General features: G+C 32.7%; 2 protein-coding genes across 3 annotated transcripts; one reads left to right on the forward strand and one right to left on the reverse strand.

Annotated features, from left to right (window-relative positions):
- Positions 1-4399: 4399 nt before the first annotated feature.
- On the reverse strand, positions 4400-14773 carry LOC106708647 (hormone-sensitive lipase). Of its 2 annotated transcripts, XM_045680874.1 has the most exons (16): positions 14597-14773; positions 14233-14520; positions 13596-13753; positions 11435-11621; positions 10931-11144; positions 10396-10583; positions 9785-10034; positions 9290-9499; positions 9019-9144; positions 8314-8463; positions 7253-7394; positions 6693-6788; positions 6014-6109; positions 5459-5603; positions 4949-5074; positions 4400-4750 (listed from the first exon to the last, which is right to left on the reverse strand). In XM_045680874.1, exons 2-16 carry the CDS (start codon positions 14518-14520, stop codon positions 4643-4645), a joined length of 2484 nt encoding a protein of 827 aa, XP_045536830.1. In that variant the 5' UTR covers positions 14597-14773; the 3' UTR covers positions 4400-4642. The 2 variants fall into 2 exon arrangements, with proteins under 2 accessions (XP_045536830.1, XP_045536829.1); XM_045680873.1 differs by lacking the exons at positions 4400-4750; positions 4949-5074 and having other exon boundaries at positions 5386-5603; positions 14636-14773.
- A 296-nt stretch (positions 14774-15069) lies between these two features.
- Positions 15070-18821, forward strand: LOC106708778 (telomerase Cajal body protein 1 homolog). The gene is made up of 5 exons (XM_014500334.2): positions 15070-15571; positions 15707-15895; positions 16927-17090; positions 17670-17959; positions 18576-18821. Exons 1-5 carry the CDS (start codon positions 15153-15155, stop codon positions 18807-18809), a joined length of 1296 nt encoding a protein of 431 aa, XP_014355820.2. The 5' UTR covers positions 15070-15152; the 3' UTR covers positions 18810-18821.
- Positions 18822-21223: the final 2402 nt, after the last annotated feature.

Consider the following 21223-nt stretch of genomic DNA (forward strand, 5'->3'; position numbering starts at 1 on the left):
GTGATTTTCTACTGTGGACTTAGATAATACATTTTCTTAGACATTTCTTTATAACTCCACATTTAAGGCCTGCATTTATTCCATAATATCCATATGGAATAAATGTAATATAATTTGCCAAACGACGTAAAATAGTTCTAATCTATAAAAATATCATTCAGTTTTATAAATTTAATGCACAAAGAAAACGATTTACACAGTTACATACATTGTTGCATTAAGAATACTGCTGTGCTTTTAGAAAGCATTTATTCTATCACAGACATTTAATATTGCATAAACAAAACAAGCTTATAAAATAATAATATGAACACTTTTATTCCAATAACAAAAATTAAATGAAATAGTCAATATTGCTTCAACAAATAACAATTAGGTTCAACAAAATATAAATTCAGATAAATCACTTTTACTACCAATAACAATTGTTAATTGATACAAAAATATTGGTAAAAAGCTTTCTAACAAAACATTTCAAATCATTCATAGACAAAATTTAAAATTACAATCCAAAAACCCAAATGATATACATATAAAGCTTTCCTAAATGCTTCTTTTTTGAAGAAAAAATGCACTATTTGATATACAGTACAAGTTGCTATTAATAATAATTATAAAATTTAAATATCCGTGATATCTAGATTTATTATGTGGTTAAATTTGAATTCAATGATATCACAAATAAAATGAGAATAAAACTGTAATTTTTGTTAACATATAAAATTCAGTAGGTGTACAAAAATAAGTATACTTTTATTCGAGATTCGAGAATGGTCAGTGTCTTACATATTTTTGAATCTTTTGCTGAGTTATTATAAATAAACTAAAAGATTTAGGTACTAGTATAATATTTTTTTAACACAAGAGAGTTTTGTAACTCATAAATAAACAATGAGTTGGTGTTCTTATAGTATAAAATGATAAATAAGCAAGCAGTCATCTAAATTCGCCAAAATCCCGAAGTGACCACTACACATAGAAAGAGTATCCTCTTTTTTCTTCCTATGCGTTCCCTTCATCTGTCAAATCCACATTGCATCGCAAAATAGTGGGGAGGGAAGAGGATCAATATTAAGGATCTGGGACGCATACGCATCAAACAAAATACGGAATTGCTTCTAGTTCACACCTGTCTTTTATGTGGTCATGGTATTTCACCTGTCAAGCTGGCCAATTCATGTAACAGATTTTGTTGATGAATCTACCACTGTTAAAATAGGTCTAAACTTTCCGGTATTGACAGGTAGGTTAGGAAGAATCCTGCATCGAAATTCAGTAAATTTACTCCATGAAAATGGAAAAAATATAATATTAAATGCCTAAACTGGCTTTTATATTAAATTAAAATAATTACTAAAATCTTTGGTTAACATTAGGGGTTTAACTTTATCATGTCACTAAAGCAAATAAAAGTACTGCGCTGAGCTATGGACTTTGGTTGCTGTTTAATATTGTTTTTTTTTTTATAAAATTAGGCATTACATAGTGAACAAATTAAATAATTGTAGTACGATAATTCTTGAACATATTTAAAATAAAAAAGAATTAAATGAAATTAATCTACTAAAAACAATACGAGAACTAAAACGAAGAGAACAATACTTACAAAATTAATTCATTCTTTTTAATTATAAAATATAAATTCAAATTGTACTTAAAGAAATAATAAAAATAACTTTTACTATATAAAAATATAATCAAATTAATCCATTACATGATAATAATAAGGAATAAGTGGATAAAAATGGAATCTTATATATTCCAAAAAGTATTCATAACTTTTTCAAATTCCCTGTTAATTTTTCATTTTTCATTAAGACAAGACCGACAAGGATATTTGACCAGATGGGCATAAGACAAACTAAATTATGACAGCAAACTAACTGCGATAGCGGATCCTCTCATTTGGCCAGATATTCTTGTTTTATTGTATAAGCCCTTAAGGATGTTATAGTAGTTTTTTGACGTTGACAGGCGCCTACAAATCTTAAAGGTTACCATTACCAGTAAGCAAAAATTTCCTAACTTCTTCTGATGATTTGCTACTTATGACCTTAGTTCTCGTAGTAATTCCTAGTTAATTTGATACATCATACACATTAGCAAATTAACCATCATATTATAACATCATCCATGTTATTTTTATGGCATTTCGAAATTATTTATTTGAATACGGCAACATTAAACGGTGCATCTGACGTTTTCTCATTGGTCAAATTTGACACTGTCAAGGTAACATTTTTAGTTCGAAAATTTTCAGACTACTACAAGATCCTTGCATTAAACATTTTAAAATTTTCCAAAAGATCAATAAAAAAAAACAGATTGGCATCGAGTAAAATATTTCCTCCATCCAATTTAAATACATTGAATGAGTATTAGTAGTAAAAGTTAATACAAAAATTGGCAAACATATTTGGTTTGGGATAGGAACAGATTAATTAATAAATTTAAAAGTAGAAAATATATCTTTTGTGATGTTAAAAATCCGATAAAACTTATTAAGTAAATAATTTTCGGTCAACATTTTGAACACATAAGTAATTTCATATCAATCTTCGGACTCTTAAATATTCTGGTCCGTGCATTTCAATAATTTATGTTTACAAATTGAAAAAAATTAATCCATATTAAAAAAATATATTAAGCGATAGAGCGACTTACGTAATATAATATAAATTTATAATTATATAAATAAATATATAAGAATCTATTTTATATATTTTAAGGTTGCTGTATTCCATATTAACTTAATATCGAGTGACATTGTCATTGTATTGAAATTTAAACACCAGGCATATATTTTATGCAGAGCTGGGCATTAACTCGTTAATCCGTTAATCGTTAATTAACGAAGTTAACATTTTGCTTAACGGATTAACTTTTAAGTTAACTTCAAAAAGTGTTAACGCTTTTGTTAACTTCCGTTAAAGTCGACTTCCGTTAATAAAAGTCCGTTAATCGTTAAATTAGAAACTTGGAGACGTGCTGTCATTTTGTTTAAATTACGCACCACGCCACGCTCGTAAGTTCAACTATATTGGGCTACTGTCGGCGACTCGAATGATGATGTATCTCTCTCTAGTATGATGCATCAGAGCGTACGGGAAAGTCTTGACCAACAGGACAAAATCAAAAGAAGGTTCGAAATAGTATATTTCATAACGAGTATATAAAAGCACGAGTAGGTAATAACCCACATTCCGAAAGCTCTTGGTCCCTGCAATATGCCACTTTTTGAGCCACATTTTTTTTATTAAAAACACTTTTTTACTCGTGCTTTTTCTTTAGCTTTTCCAAACTTGTGCGATCTCTTTCCCAACTGTCAAAATAATGTCTATTAAAAAGAAAAAAAAAATCATTGAAGTTTTTATGATTCATGCAAATATTTCTAAAAAGGAGCTCCTAATTTGTTACAATATCAGATTTATTCATTTGATTCAATGAATTAGGTTGGTTTCATTTTATTTCATCTCATTAAATTTAATTTTCATTTCATACCCATAAAAATAATCTACTCGGCTGTTTGGGCATATTTCCCTTTGCCTACCCAGAATGGGTGAAGAAAACAAAAAAAATCTCTGTTTGTATTCTTTTACCGTTGGCGCCATTTTTCAAACATTTTTGTTAGTTGAGTTTATTGTGTTTTTATTATTCTATTAAATTGCTTTATTTTTTTCGCAACTGTATTAAAAATAGTTGTTTAGTACACGTGCGGAACTGTCATTACAACTTGTTCCAACTGTCAACCCTCACCTTCGCCTCGGGTAGACATTTGTCGGAACTCTTTGCAATGACAGGCTTTCCGCACTCGTAATGAAATATACTATAATGCATACATACTTGTCTCTAATACTAATTTGTTATAGAATGTATAGTCAAATTACTATTTTAAACAAGTGTCGCCACAATAAGTGTGAAATTAGTATGTATAATTTTGGTATGGTTAACTGTTAACGATTAACTTTAACTTGCGTTAAATTTTCGAGAATTTAACGCTTTAACGATTAACGAAGTTAATTTTTTAATTAACGAATTAACGATTAACGAAGTTAACTTTTTGATTAACTGTGCTCACCTGTGATTTTATGAATAAATCATAGTTAATTTCCAAATCTAATAAGACTAAGACGGATTTCTTTTATATCTAACTTTTCTATGATGGCAGATTTTTAATTATACTTTTAACTACCATATAAAGTTCAAATTAAAATTCCTGGAAATAATGTCACTACAGCTTTTTCTTTAAACATATTTTTTTTTTATTAATTTTTAAAGTTAATGCATAAAACACTTTTTTTTATTTAGTTAAGGCAAACGTTTTCTATTCCTACAGCCACATTACCATTTTATTACATGTTATAGTAAATTATAGAATCATTTAATTTTTATAGGGACGAAGAATTTAAAAACACAGAAAAAATTCATTGTATTCGATAATATTTAGTGGTCAATGCATTGTATCCACACAGCCCTGTAATTTGAAACACTGAAAGACGCCATACCATAAACTATAGTGCGACTTTTTTCAATGCGCAAGATGTCTATAACTACGTCCATAGAGCCCGGATTTTTTTTTAAAGTTTATTAGGCACAGACACAGCACATTAAAGCCTTACGTTCGTCGGCAGCACAGACATATTCATAAGTCCTCTTCGCCGGTCGATGAGCCAGCTTCGTTTTCCAAATCGAGTAATTGCTTTATACGTTCCATGCATAGTTTTGAACCTTCGTTAGCTTCTTTGGCCATCTGTAATAAGTAATTAATTTTGCTAGCATTTTATATGAAAGTAGTTAATTTAATGATTATGGCCATGGTTCATAATGTTGAAGTTTTTTTTAGATTATTTCTTTGTTTTCAATTGTCATCTTAGGGATATAAGAATTTCAATGAAAAGAGCAGATAAAAACAGTGTTCTTATTTATAGATAGTAAAAAATTAATTTACCAGTGAGAAATTAAGAAACCCGTGAGGCAGACCTTCAAGTACGTCGATGCCAACTTCATTGCCCAATTTTTTGAGTTTCTTCGCGAACATCACACAGTCGTCTAAACACGGGTCCAAGTGTACTGTCTGTGAATCATTTAATACTAGCTGTATCAATGCTATAAAAAGTAAAAAAATACACCAAAATATACAGCAAAAAGATGAAATGAAGACGAGCAAATTATAAAAAAAAATTTTTTTTTTCAAATCTTTCTTACCGGCCTGTTATTTGGCTATAAGATGCTAGTTGTTTTGTACCGCTGATGACTATAAATGGACTGGCTATAAGATGTGGTATTTTGTGCCTATTTGATTTTGGACATTTTAGAGCGGTGGTGAGAAATCGAATAATCGAGATAGAGTTAAATGTCAGTAACAACGGTTTAAGTGGGAACAAAGTCAAAGCTGTCATTTCCAAGCAATAACCCATCCATTAATAGATATTTTAGATCATTTGTAAAGTCAATGTACCAGTATCCTGACGGGCGGGAATTTATTCAGGAGATCGTCGTCCGCCCAATATGGTGACAGCAGCGGGTCGCGTGGCACTGAGAATATGAACTCATCGGAAGGACTCCGCACTATCAATGCATCTAAGTTCGTGCGCACTGCTAACCTAAATTTTAATTAATTCATATTAATTAATATTATTAAAACAGATTTTATTCTAGTAATAAGTAGGGAGAGCGTCGGTGGCTCAGGGGTTAAGCACTTGACTTGCAATCTGCAGGTCCTGGGTTCGAATCCCGCCATGTACCAATGTGTTTTTCGATTTTCGATTTACATATATACATTTATCTGACTTTTTTACGGTGAAGGAAAACATAGTGATGCAACCTGCACATATCTGAGAAGAAATTCAAAGATATGTGTGAAGTCAACCCGCACTGGGCCAGCGTGGTCGACTATGGCCTAGTCACCCCTAACTTGGGTAGGCTCCGAGTCCCTCGGTGGGGATGTATAGTGAGCTGATGATGATGATTATTCTAGTAACAACTTTTCATTATTTATCATATAAATACTAACTCCTCTTGCGTAGGCCTGCTGATAGAATTAGAACCAGTGATGTAAGCGAAACGTGATGACATAGCTCCCATTATACCGGTCGCTGCTTCACTTATCCTGAAAACAAATTTATATTGATACAAGCATTCGCTGAATCCATCAGATAATTGCATGTAAGATAATTCATAAATCTTATTAATATTATAAACTAGCTTTTACCCGCGACTCCGTCCGCGCGGAATAAAAAAATAGAAAACTGGGTAAAAATCATCCTATGTCCGTTTCCTGGTTCTAAGCTACCTGCCCACCAATTTTCAGTCAAATCGATTCAGCCGTTCTTGAGTTATAAATAGTGTAACTAACACGACTTTCTTTTATATATATAGATGAGAAAGTTTAAATTTGACACAGATGAAACTAGACTATGTTCTAGACTATGTTCTACAGATGTAGAACATAGTCTGGAAGAATACATAGTCTATTTATAATTTCGTTTTTAATTCTGTGCAGTCAGAGTTTCAGGCAAAAGCTAGTTTGAATATAATTGATTGTACTTGCAATTTTATTGTATGGGATTTGAGTTTTTTTTTTATTGAGAAATAGTTTAAGTATTCATTAACATTAACACATTCAATGCCAACAATTTTGGCTAGTTTATTTCCTAACAGACAATTGTATTGGCAGAGATGTAAATATTTACCTAGTTTTAATTCTTTTCTTGCTGTCCTTGGCATCTGCTTCATCAACTAGAGGAGGTTCTCCGACAAGTGTATTAGAAGCTTCTGATTCCAATTCCCTTCAAAATGTTAATCATATAAACATTTGTACATATACATATATATATATATATATGTATATGTACAAATATATATATATATATTTATATATATATATATATATATATATATATATATATATAAATATATATATATATATATATATATATATATATGTATATACTAGCTGTCGCCCGCGACTCCGTCCGCGCGCAGTTAAAAAAAAAAATGAAAAATAGATGTTGGCCGATTCTCAGACTTACTGAATATGCTCACAAAATTTCATGAGAATCGGTCAAGCCGTTTCGGAGGAGTACGGGAACGAAAACTGTGACACGAGAATTTTATATATTAGAAGATATATAAATAATTTAACACATAAAAATCTTCATAATCACTAAGTGTAGTCCCTGAGTGTAAAATAATAGTGATATAAAAATAACAAACCTATTTTGCAGCTGACGACACAAAGAAATAAACGTACCTTTGTGAATCTTCACGTATTGTGGTGTTAGGTTTGATGATGGGAAACCTTCTACCTTCAGAGTCTGTATCACTATCAAGTACGTAGCGCTCCAGGAACTCTGATACGTATTGCTGAGACTTATCCTCCGTTGGTGTTATACCTGATTAATAAAAAAAAATGTCTTCAAATTCAAACGTTACATATTTAAGTACATCACAAAAGTTTATCAAAGTAAAAGATCAGGGTAAAGTTTATTTTGAAACGAAACGTTAACTTTGTAAAAAATATATATATATTACAGAAGACATTATATTGTTTAATATTTTTATTTCCGCAAAAATTTTATTAAAAAAAATTTAGTAAGTAGCTTATGTATTCTTCCAGACTACGCTGTTATGCTGTTTTGTACATCATCATCATCATCATCATCAGCTCACTATACGCCACCACCGAGGGGTTCGGAGCCTACCCAAGTTAGGGGTGACTAGGCCATGGTCAACCACGCTGGCCCAGTGCGGGTTGACTTCACACATATCATTGAATTTACTTCTCAGATATGTGCAGCATCACGATGTTTTCCTTCACCGTAAGAACGTTGGATAAATGCACATATGTAAATCGAAACTCGAAAAACACATTGGTACATGGCGGGATTCGAACCCAGGACCTGCAGATTGCAAGTCAAGTGCTTAACCCCTGAGCCACCGACGCTCGTTTTGTACATACGTAGTAACAAATAACCATATAACCAAACTTTCGCATTTATATTAGTAAGATTTACGAACTTTAGGACTACCAATTGGTTAACAATATTTAGGAATCGATTTGAAACTGTACATAATTTTTTTTAAATTCTGTTATATAATATTATAAATGCGAATGTTTATATGGATAGATGTTTGTTTGAAGATATCTCCGGAACGGCTTAACAGATCTTGATGAAATTTGGCATAGATGTAGAACATAGTTTGGAACTTCACATAAGCTATTTATTAAGTTTTTTTAATTCTGCTAGACTGCTAGTTGACACATAAAAAATAAATTTATGTATTAAAATATAACATAGTGTAACCACTGACCAGTAGCAGTATGCTCACTCTGCAGTGAGGCCGCACTGATGGTGGTATCAGAAGACTGTCTTCTCTCGCTGCCGGACTTGTGCGCCTGCAGCTCCGCCAGGTCTGAAGGTGATACCTCCTCGAATGATGAAGGACCTTCACTTATACCCTCTGAGGAATGTTAAATAATAAGAAAATTACAAACCCGATTGACCTTGTCTATGATAATTCATGGCATACAAATAACATTTTGTATTATAAAATGACTATGGCCTAGTCACCCCTAACTTGGGGTAGGCTCCGAGCCCCTCGATGGGGACGTATAGTGAGCTGATGATGATGATTATAAAATGTATGTAATGGATTTTTTTATTAAGGTGACAAGCAAGCAGCCACCTGAATTCGCCGAAATGGCGAAGCGACCGCTGCATAGACATCCGTTATTGCAGATGGGTTATACCTTTAGTCTACGGAGGAGGAGACGCACAGAAAGAGAATATTTCCCCTTCCTATGCGTCCCATCCTTCATCAAATTCACTTCCCCTTTCCATCTTTTTTCTATAAGAAGAGGGTGGGAAGGGAAAGAAGACTAAAATGAGGCATTTGAGGCCGTTATAAATAAGAATATTACAAACATTTTTTTTTTGAAAATGGACACATTAGTTCTGAAACACATATTAAGTATACAGTAATAGACATTTAGAGGGAGTTGATGACAAATCTTACCTTGTGAAGGACTAACTTTGAGAAAACCGTTGCTGTCTAAAGGAGTTGTAACATTTGACACTGTCGTTTCTTTATTACCCCGACTGTCTGGCTTACCCCTGCCTGTTGTATTTGGACTTGCATATGCTAAAATTAAAAAAAAAAACTATTTTATATAATTTATGACACTAATTTTGATGATCTTATAATTAATTTCATTATGATTTTTCTAAGATCGATAAGTTAATAGATACTTTTCAACGCACAGTCAGATTTTATGGTATTTTCTTACCTTTAAGACATCTCATCATGAATCCAAAAGGCAGCAAAGGGTCCATCAAACACAATAGTCTAGCAGGGCTGGGTATGAAACTAACGAGCAGAGGGGCATAGGCCATGAACAGACCATCCGGAGGTCTGAGTCCAGCTGACAGGATCTTGAGAGTACAGCCTGCTATTAGATTCGCACCTGCCGAATCTCCAGCGAACACTATACGTTTACCTAAAAAAAATAAGTAAGTTTAATGCTATTATTTTCATTAAAGTCATATACCATCAAGTCAATTTGCTCTTTGGCGAACATGCAAATACTAAACGCAATATATAAAGTCCTAAACTAATGTCCAAGCGTACACCTAAAGATATTTTCAATGAAATATATCTAAAGACTGATACACAAGACAAAACTTATCAAGACAAAAATTTTTAATAAGAGAAAAAAAAAACAAAGTTAAAAAACAATTTACCCAAAATCTTAACAAGACCCTTTGCTACTTCTACAACATACCTGTAGTACCAATTTCCTTAAAATTATTAACCATCCAGCAGTACGCATAGAAGACCTCCTCCAGTGCCCTAGGGAAGGGCGCCTGCGGGGCCAGGCTGTAGTCTATCGAGAGTATTGGCACATTCAACTTGGTCGCCCACTCTCGTAAGTACGTCTCATGAGACTTGGAGCTCTGAGCTACAAATCCACCGCCATGACAGTGGAAGAGAACTCCCTCTGCCGGTGGTAAGGATGATGAACCTTCACCTGTCTGAAAGGTATTCCAATAACTGTACCATTACTAAAAATGGTGTGGAAGCAAAGGAGGTAAGCTGTTGGCTCTTAGCTTCGCAATCGCTGCGCAGAACACAATTTTTGGGGACGCGCTGATTAACTTAAGCCGTAAATATATTTGAAAAGAGAAATAAAAAGTATATAGAGACATCTTTTGTATACACACTGATTCATAAACAGCACTAAGATAAGCGAGAGTCCAAGGGACCACGATATTAATCTCGCTTCTAGAAGTATCTAAATAATCCGAGTTTCTCGCTTATGGTGGTTCAGTTGAGACCAAACAATAACTCGCGGTAAGTTCAACTACTAAGGTTACTTATCTTGGTAAGACTCACCATGCCAGCTCTCTTATTGACACTGATCAGTCTGACATTAAGGTTCTGGAGGCCGATGTGCACGGTGGGGGGCATCACTGTCCTCTCCGCACCTTCCGCACTCACCACCAGCGGCTCCGGCGGTATCGTTATCAGTTTGTTGACGGCCACCGTTGATGACATCAGGCTGGGCACTCGCTTCATTATTTCTGAAATTAATTAACTGTCTACAATAGAAAAAGCCAATTTTGATTCAGACAGAAGAAGACTCACAGGGAGAGAATATTACAAATTCATATGTGTGCCTTCTTCCGTCATATCCCCTTTCCCTTACCACTCTTAAAAGAAAAGGGGGTCGAAAAGGAAAGAAAGAGTAAATTAGGCTTCCGGCATTTACAGACATCAGACTGTAAGCGGAATTGCTTCTACTTGACGCGTGTCTTTTGTGTGGTCGTGGTTTTCCCATGGGCAAGTCGGCTCATTCGTGCAACAGATGTTGAAGCTGGTTGACTACTATTAAATCATTAGCTTCATTTTGTTAATTTTTTTAACTTACCACTCTCCGCAAGAAACCAAAACGCCTTACAAAATTCGACACTAGCGGACTGTGATATGTTAACAATCCTGCGCGCTCTCATCTCAGGATCAATGAGGTACTGTCCTCCGGTCCACACCGAGCTGATCAGGTTGCCGTGGCTGTAGTACGCCTCGGAGAAGCCCGCCATGCAGATTGAAATACCCTTAAGTATGCCCCTCATCGATGGCGTGAACTGGGGAAAGTACATACGATAATCTTAGATACGGTGCGGCGAGTTATTTGTGTTGACAAGTTAACAATTTTAATTAACATTTACTCTGTCGTTTTACCTTCATTCGTAAGTTTCATATGTTTAAATCTATACTAAAGTGCAATCCAAACTTTACAATGGGTCGCAATTTTGCAAGATACGCTAAATACATCAAAATTATGTTCTACTAAACATGTTCTAATAAACAACAACAATGCAGACAAGCGGTCATAAAGTTTAAACCTTTTAATACTACATCTTCAGAGTATTACCTGAAAACCAAGACATCTCCCGTAGAAGCAATACTGGTTGATAGTATCAGCTTGTGAAAACAATTCCTCTGGTGAATGTTGTTCTGTAGGGAACAGGTCGCCAGGGGGCGCCCATGACAGTAACGTTTGTAGGTGATGTAGACATGTGCCCAGAGACGCTAACAACTGACCGCATGACTCGATCTCTCTAGACAAAACAAAAAAGTAGTATTATCGATGGAAATAATACCACAAATATTTTAAAAACCTGGCTGATTTTACTCCTGATACTGCAGAGAAAAAAAAATAGGTCATAGTTGCTGCTAGTTGCTAGCTGTAAAGGCTACAGATTTTACCTGTATATTCTTGATCGTAGTTTCAATACGACGTAAAGAATAGAGTCGCCAAAAAGTAATAAAAGTCGCAAGTACATTTTATTGAAACAATTTTCGTGGCCAGTTTTGGCAGAATGATCAAGTCAATAAAGAATTCCGATACCTATATTACAGGTTAACTGCACTAGTGATCTATATACGACTGTCGAGTGCCAATGTTTTACTTGTAATTCCTATAGTCCGATCTTACATCAGCATCGAAGTGGATGGAAGATTTGAACTAAGACCTTATTTCCACTATTTGGCTAGTGCGATTCTAGCTACATTTCATATGAAGGCTAGTTATTATTTCCACTGGCGTAGCCCCGATAGTATACAAGTCTATTCAAAGTGGAAATAGACCTGTACCTAAAGAGTAATAATTTGTAAACTTGATATTTTGATATTCACATAATCTTAAATCTTAACGATGTTCGAAGAACAAAAAGTATGTGGTTATTAATACAATAACAACCAAAATATAATGATTTAAAGTATAAGTAAAAATATATATTTTTTTTGTTTTAACAACAACCTTGAGTATTGCAGACTTCCGTTCATTATTACAGCATACGTTATTTTTAACTTTGTGTTGCAAATTATAATTTAAAGAAAATGTAAAGGTCACTTTAAATGCAATGACTAATTGAATAATAAGTAAATGTATTTCTTATTGTAATTAAACGTGTATTTGATACATCTTTACGATACGTCCAAAATAGCAATGTAGTGGCAACCGGGTTAAAACTAAATATAAAATTCAACAATCTCAAGATTCATCGGTCGTAGTACTAATACTACAATTACATTTATCAGCAATTAAAGAAAACAAAAAACATGTTTCGACACAATTAAATCCATTTGACATTCCATTGATTCTGGCATCGGTTCAATTTTATCGCGGTTCCATTTCAGTATTCAAAACGGCCCGCTATTACGAAATATCTAACAATGATTGACAAAAATATAGATAACTAAGATAGAGAATAAACAAAAATAACAGAATATTAAAGTAGTTGAGGTGAATGTAATTACGATGGAATCTATTTATAACGTACGGATATAAAAATGATAAATACGTGACGTAATCTTCTTGAATAAATAATTATATTTAATCAGAATATGTGCTTTCAAATAAGTTGATCTGATTCCAAAGAAATATTTCTAAGAAGTACAGAAGAGAAAAAAAACGCTATTCGTTATAAAAAAGTTATGCCTCTTATTAACAAAAAAAAAAAGGAAGGAATCTCTAATTCAAAATACTATAACCAAAAAAAAAAAATATAATAACCAAGAGAATTGAATGCAGTAAAGTAATGGAAATTTTACTTATAACTTCTAAACAGTAATTATCAAATAACAGATCATATCCTTAGTCATCAGATTAACGCTAAAATGCCAATATACTTAGCGAAAACTTATTATATTCAAACAATTATCTTAATATATAAACAATGCTTGGTAATATTAGTCATGCAGCTACAAAATTGCATGTTATCACTAATTAGCTATGCTTACGCAGTCAACAAGTCACTTTGTTTGTAAAAAAAAAAATCATGTGCAAATTATTAATAATAGCATATTATTAATTAACCTTTTTAACCCATCATCTTTGTAAGTAGATTTAAGATAATGAGTAATATTTATATGTGTTAAGTCCAAATTTATAAACATATTCAGATTACGTCTAAAACTGAATTCAATTATGAATTAAATATTAAAGATGTCTACAGCCAAATTAAACAGTTAAAGTAGACACAAAAAAGTAAAAAGGTCACTAGAGTATATTCTTAAATGTTAACTCTTACTTTACAAAATATCCCTTCCGAAAAAGCAGTGCATCCCTTCCTGCCCCAACTTGTCTGCTAAGCTTCAGTCCATGCAGAACACAAGAGTCCACAACTGATACAAAGCTACGATATCCATTGCCTGGGGACTTTGCATCAAAATCATAAAATGGTGCCACCTAAAACAAAAATTTTAATAGAGAAACAAAAAACAATACAACAGACACCTACCCAGAGGGGAAGCAAATTTTATGGACTTCTATTTGGCATGATCATGACATGACACACCTCTCTTGCCTTTTCCACACTAATACATCTATAGTTTTTAAGTTTCACTTAAGTCTAAATTAATGATATTTGTGTTTTCTTGAGTGTTACTTATTTGACATGTAGACATATTAGTAAATCATAGCTATGGGTATAATAAAGAGAGGTCAAAGTTCATATATGAATATATCTAATTTATTAATACACATGTTGTGGAGTAAATGATATGGCGATAGTTTATTGTATTTGCACATGCACATGTTTATTGTGATTAGTGACAAAGGTGTAACAATAAAAACAAAGTAATCATCTTACATTCAAAAAATTTTTTTTTTTTACTAAAAGATTCAATGAAGTTTAGACTCAAATTATATAACAAATTAATGCTCACCTTTCTTACATGATCAACAAGTGGCCATACTGTATCTATATGATCAATTAAAGTCATGAAACCTTGGTACAATCTTTGACCATTCTCACTATCATCAGGTTGAAAGTAAGTTGCGTTATTTTGGCAAGAATCCTTCAAGGCTTCATACATGGCATATGTAGGGGGAGCACCTTCTTGATTCTCTTCGCAGCATAGCGAAGCTTTCGCGGGAGAATCAGGGAAAGACATCATTTTCTTCAAATTCCCAGTTGCAAGTTTTAGCCCGCGTTCGAATAGTTTAATCCGCATCTATAAATACAGAAATAATATCTTTTAGGCATATGTCTGTAAGGTATAAAAGCAAAATTACATTGAATGTATTTACAAAATATTCTTGAAGTAAATATCATTGTATCACTCTTACAATACTTTAGTAAGTAGACTGACTGGACAGGAAAAATTAGAAGTTAACTACAAATAGAATTTAGTTCAATACTTCACGATTCTATTTGAATAAATTAGCTTATGAATTAATTTGAGTTAATCTTCAAGTTTCACGTCTTTTCTGTTGTGAAAAGAAAAGTAAATGTCAAGTCAAGTGATTGAAATTGCAAATCAATCATCTTGACAGCGGAGTAATGTTTTTCTTTCAGAACTATGGTGGTCATTTTTGAGAAATTAAATTATATTTCAGGGCTTTCCTTCATTTTTCTTGTAAAATGTTGCAAACATAACTAACTATTCACAACTATTCTAACTAATAAATATATAGACAAAAAAATATTTGGAGAAAAGAGACTACATTCGTTAGCCTTTTCTTTGACTTTGTCGCAACTGATAAGAAAAAAACAAATTTGACACATTTGACACTGTCAGATCGCGAAATTTTGAAATTTTGTATATATTTTGATTAATATTTCTGTAATCTCGTATCACATAGAATGGATATAGATGAAATTGTACCTTCTGACCACCAGGAAAATCATAATGGTAGTTCCAATGACTACGAAGTCACATATAATTCAAACGAGCACAATCAATACGAATATCCCAAATTATTCAATAGTAAAACATTACTAGAACTCTGTTACTCTTCTTCTCCATCTCTTATGAGCAAGGGAGATGTACAACCGTATTTGCGTGGGTGTAAGTGGTCACCAGATGGTACGTGCTGTCTGTCTGTTGTAAATAATGATGGAGTACATGTTACGGAGCTCCCGAGAGATCTTTACTCAGGTTCTGTGGATTCTAAGCGCAAGATAGACGTGTTAGATCCTGTTATTCATGTCAAAGAAAGTGGACTTATTTATGACTTTTGTTGGTACCCTGGAATGAATAGTACTATACCAGAATCATGCTGGTGAGTTTTTAAAAGGAATAGTAGTTAAAACTAAAAATTACATTTCTGTTTTAATTTCTTTTGTTAACTTTATTTGTGGAAAAGGACTTGTACCAGATTAATAAAAAAATAATTTTTAATCCATGTTCCTTACAGTTGGATAACAACAAGACAGAATGCCCCTATACAGATGTGGGATGCCTTTGATGGCTCCTTAAGGTGCTCATATAGAGGATTTAATGCTGTTGATGAAATGGAACCAGCAATATCAGTGACATTTAATAATGAAGGCAATAGAATCATAGGTGGATATAAAAAGGTTTTAAGGACTTTTGATGTCGAAAGGTAAACCAATATTGTAGATAAATAAAGTTTGTTTTAATCTACATAACATCAAATATTAAGCAATGTACATAGCATTTTTGCTGGCTTATTTAATGGTTACCAATATTAATAAATTGTGTATGACATACCTTTTTAATATCAATTCTTTTTAAATTTATTTAAACACAAATCAAGTAAACAAACTGTTCACTAAAATAATTTTATAACCTTGTTTGCTTGACGTCTTTCATACAGTTACTTCCACAAGACTAAATTAACAAATATGTTTTACCTTGTGATTTGTATTTTTTGATTAATACATAATCATCATATTGTAACTAATGTCATATTGTTAATAAACAGCATGATTTATAATTTAACATCAATTAATTTAATGTTTTTAGTCAAATTTGTATAACAAATGAGTTGAAAATGAGCATTTCTTCAAACTTAAATTTGATAAAAGTTAGTCAAACTTACATTTGATAGTAACTTTGTAGATTATATTTTTCATATATGTAAATGACTTTTTCTTCACATTTCTACTTTCTCTTTTCAATATTGTGTGCAAAAGTAAAAGTTGTATTTGCTTTGGTTTTTATGTCACATGGAAAAAAAGCTGGTGTTATACATGCATTTGCTATCGATTTTCCAATCCGGTAATAATAACGAAGTAACAGCCTGAGCCGAGGTGCCTGAGGGAGCCCTCGAGTCTAGTTACTCTTAAACGAGGTTTAGGCTAAGCGCCATCTGCACCCGGCCACCTCAAGCCCGGTGAAACTGTAAATGCCTCTTCAAGGCAAACAGTGACTGCTCAGTCACAAAAAAAAAAAACGATTTTTCTTTAAAATTGTGTCTCATGTTTGCAATTTTTGAATCATTAATATTTTTTTGTTTATGCACATTGTATGCCTAATCTTTTGCCATTTGTGCATGAAATCTTTGTAGTAAGTTCTGATATCTTTGTGGTAATTTGTACTTTGTACCATGTAACCTGTGGATTATTCCCTTTGTGAACACATTGTCAGTAAGATATTTTTTTTTGTTCTCAGACCCGGTAGAGATTATGCGGAACATAAAATAAATTCCCCCGCATCATGTTTTGCTACGAGTGGCAATCTCTTGGCTGTTGGTTCTTGGAATTCAACAATTAGCCTTTTCAATGTCAATGAAATGGGCAATTATAAAAGTATAGGAAAAATGCATGGACACACTGGTAATTCATATCTTTTAATATTTTATAATTTTAAAAATATCTAAACATGGGTTTCCACTGTAGTGACACTTGTTGTTGTCTCTGGAATGACTGTACATGTCAATACCAGTTTTGGGTAAAATCAACTAAAATTGATGACCTGCAGATCAGTACACAGTTTGCATGTTTGAAGCAGATCAGTGAAAAGATTCACAGCTCAATTTGTACCTGCATAAAGTTATGATTGGAATTTAGAGCTGGGAGCTGCGAGATATTGATCAGTATGAGATATAAAGTATGGTTAACTAAACTCTAAGTGACCTGTACTCTTGAGCTGATTTACAAGTCTCATTGCATTTGATACCCACACTAAAGATTTAATGCTTGTTCAAGTTAATCTCAGTTGGAGCTGTTTCTAGTTTTGCTAATTGTCTTACATTATCAAAGTTTATTTTTGTTTGTTTTTTGCATATTAATTGGCCATACTTTTTTACCGCGACACTAACTTAACAGTATCAGTTTGACTTACCTGATTTTTTTATTAGATTTTTTTCTCCCTGAATACAAATATGTTTATAAATTTGTAGAAAACAATTTTAGGCGGAGTAACCCATGCGAAGTTTACACCTGATGGTTTAAAATTGGTATCAGGAAGTCGGAAGGACCATAGACTTTTAATATGGGATATAAGATATTATCGTACACCACTTAACATATTAAGTAGAGCAGTGGATACCAACCAAAGAGTTTACTTTGATATATCACCTTGTGGCAAATATTTGGTCTCTGGTGGTACTGATGGTTTGGTCAAAGTGTGGGACTCTAATAAAGTGAATTGGCATTCGAGGTTAGATGTCACAGACGGAGATAAATATAATGTGACATATATTGTAAGTAATTATTATTTTTTTAAATTTTTGTCTTTCTGTTTGCAAGGCCTTATTTGTTCCGGGTAATCTCTGAAACGACTGGACCGAATTCGATGGGATTTTAATGGGAAGGTAACTGATGTATGCGGGCATATTATAGGTTACTTTTTTCTGCGCTAACGAATTCGCGCGCGACCTCTAGTTTAATATAAAAGTATCGTATATCTACCTTAAAATAAGAAGGAATAAATGTATGTATAAATATCGTTAGAGGTGTGCCTAGATCAGGCCATAGAGAGATCTGTAATCTTATCTCGGGTCCGACCGTGATTGCAATTTATTTTAACTCAAGTAAACTGTTCAAACTTTCGTGAGACATCATAATTAATTAATTAAGAAACGGCTTAACTCACGTTTGATTGTCCGGTGACGGCACCGACTAGTTTCGGACCCATCGGGGGTCCATCTTCAGGGCGAGTGTTTAATCCGAGGACTTCGTGGTCGCGTCGCGTCTCGCAATTTTAAATCATTTCTTAAATTTTTGCTTTTATTATTATTATTATATTATATATTTTATTGCTCTTTGCTTTTAAAGATACATTTGTACTGTATAAACCTTACAATGTAATTTTTTCAGTTTCCATTACACAAAGATTGTTGTAACAGTGTATCGATACACCCTTGTCGACCGATATTAGCCACTGGTTCAGGTCAGTACCACTTCAAAGACCCATTGGCTATCACTTCTGATGAAAAAATTGATGAAATCGAAAAGAATCAAGATACTAAAGAATTTATTAGTGATATGAAATATTCTGATGAAGCAGAGAACAGTTTAGTGTTCTGGTGGACCGGTGATATTGATGTATAAGTATATTTTGTAAGATAAATGACATAATTAAGAATAAATAAATTTATTAAAAACTTTTACGTGTTTCGTTGTTCATAATTCTTGAGTCTACATTTAAGTTTTGTTGTGTATAATTTACGAACTTAAAATATGAGTTAGATTGAACTATCTTACTTCTTATCTTACTAATATTATAAATGAGAATTCTTGGATGAATTTATTTTTAATAGAAGGTATCTCTGGAAGCGCAGAACAGATCTTGATAAAATTTGGCATATATAGAACATAGTCTGAAAAAACACATAGGCTACTTATTAAGTTTTTTTTTTAATTCCGCGCCGACGTAATCGCGGGCAAAAGCTAGTATCATGTATTTCGCAGTTGAAAACTGAGGGCCTAATACGAATATTCGATAGAACGTTTCGTAACGTCATTAGCAAAATTTGTGCAGCGCCTCTGTATCTTATAAAAATTTTGAAATTTTGATGATTAAGTTACGAAGGCGCGTGTCCTAAATATTCGTGTTAGGTCCTATGGACCATTTCATAGTATCTTAGATGTCGTTAAAAATATAATATGCGTAAAATACGTAATTTTTTTGGCCCCACTTCCGAGAAAACACCCCTTATCGATTTACAAATTTATGAACGCTACCCTCTTTTAGAGAATAAGCTGATTATATTTCCATGGAAGATAATCATAACGTCAATAACAATTTCATTAAAACCTATTGTACAGTTAAAAATAACGACAAAGGAGATTCTTATATAAGACGTTAAGGATTTACAAAAGCGCGTGTCGATATTCGTAGCAAATTACCTGTCAATATAAAATCCGTTCACGATAATGAGTTACAATCTTCTTTGTAAGTACTGATTACTATTTTCTTTAGTAAGTAAAAGAGATTTTAAAGGCTCGTAATTTTGTTAGTTAACAATAATATCGCAATAGAGGAAAAAATACGGCGTTATTAATGCGGTAGACAGCGTTGAGAATTAAATTAGGTGAATATCCATCTTTCATAACCGTAACTTACTAAATGATGAAGAAAATAAATGAAAAATCTGTTCTTGATTTATTAATTGATTTAAACTATTTCTAACAAATTAATCTACGCTATTTTTTCACCTCACTGTCCTTATCCCACTCGTGTAGGGTAAGGGCACCAGGTTTTCGGCCTCCAGAACGATGTATTTTTCGTCATCTCACTCGTTCATTCTTGATCATGTCATCCTTTACGCAATACATCCATCTCTTCCTTGGCCTACTCCTACCGGTGTTCTACACATTCATAAATAAAGTTTTCCTTGTCACATGCGAATCTTTCCTTCTTTTAACATGGTCATTCCATGCTAACTTTTTGCTTTTTAATTTCTCTACCACTGGTGCTATTTTTTATACCTCTTAATATTTAATTTTATACCTCACATCCTCTTCCGTTATTTCCGCTACATTTGCTGCCATTTCTCGCTATTCTATGTTTTTTTTAAATCTTGAGCAAAGCCCGGGTTGGTCGCTTGTCTATACTCATATTATTAAGAGAAGATTTGAGTGTTTGCATTGAATATGCCCCGAAACTACTGAATCAATTTGCCAAATTCTTTCACAGCTGGGAAGCTAAACTATCCGCGTATATAGGCTACATTTATTGCTACATTTTTTTATTCCGCGCGAATGAAGTCGCGGGCAACTGTGTGTGATTTAATAAAAAATAAATTATAAGTTATTAAATTTTATTTCTGATGTAAACGAATTGAAAATTCGGCTCATTGAGCATATGTTCATCTGTTTTTGTACGTTTAACAATAAAGTTACATACAAATTACTAAAACTGCTATAATCGTAAAATTTTATCATCAATTCATAAGTTTGACGAAATTACTTTTCGCATCGTATTTACGTCGTAGTTATGTCTATGTTTAATGAATATCGCCGATTCTAAATCGAATAAAAGATTTTGTTAACTTGGAATATTTAAATTTTGTTGACTTTCTGATACTTTGCTAACCTTGCTTAACGTAGAAGCAAACATTTTAAACATGATAACCTACTGGTGCAAATTCCATAAAGTTATTAAATTTTTCTTCGTTTATGTCTTATTTATAAATAGTATTACAGATAAGATTTTTTTTTAACTATATAACGAAATAAACTCAAAAAATACCGTACGGATTTTAAGAATTCTTTCGTCATTAGAATGCTACTTAACTGAGTAACTATGTATATTGTTGTGTAACGTTAAAAAAAATATCTGCCCTAGCGAAGCTGCTAGTAAGATATTATATAGAATGCTTTGTTCGTGTGTACCTTACAATAAATTACATTTGACATAGTGTTTCAAAGGACAATACACCTGAGTACGCCTCAGTTAATTTCTGATATCCCAATAATGTGCTTGAATAAACATTATTATCAACATCTCAGATCTAAATATA

The sequence above is a fragment of the Papilio machaon genome, chromosome 14, assembly GCF_912999745.1.
Source record: "Papilio machaon chromosome 14, ilPapMach1.1, whole genome shotgun sequence".
Lineage (NCBI taxonomy): Eukaryota > Metazoa > Arthropoda > Insecta > Lepidoptera > Papilionidae > Papilio > Papilio machaon.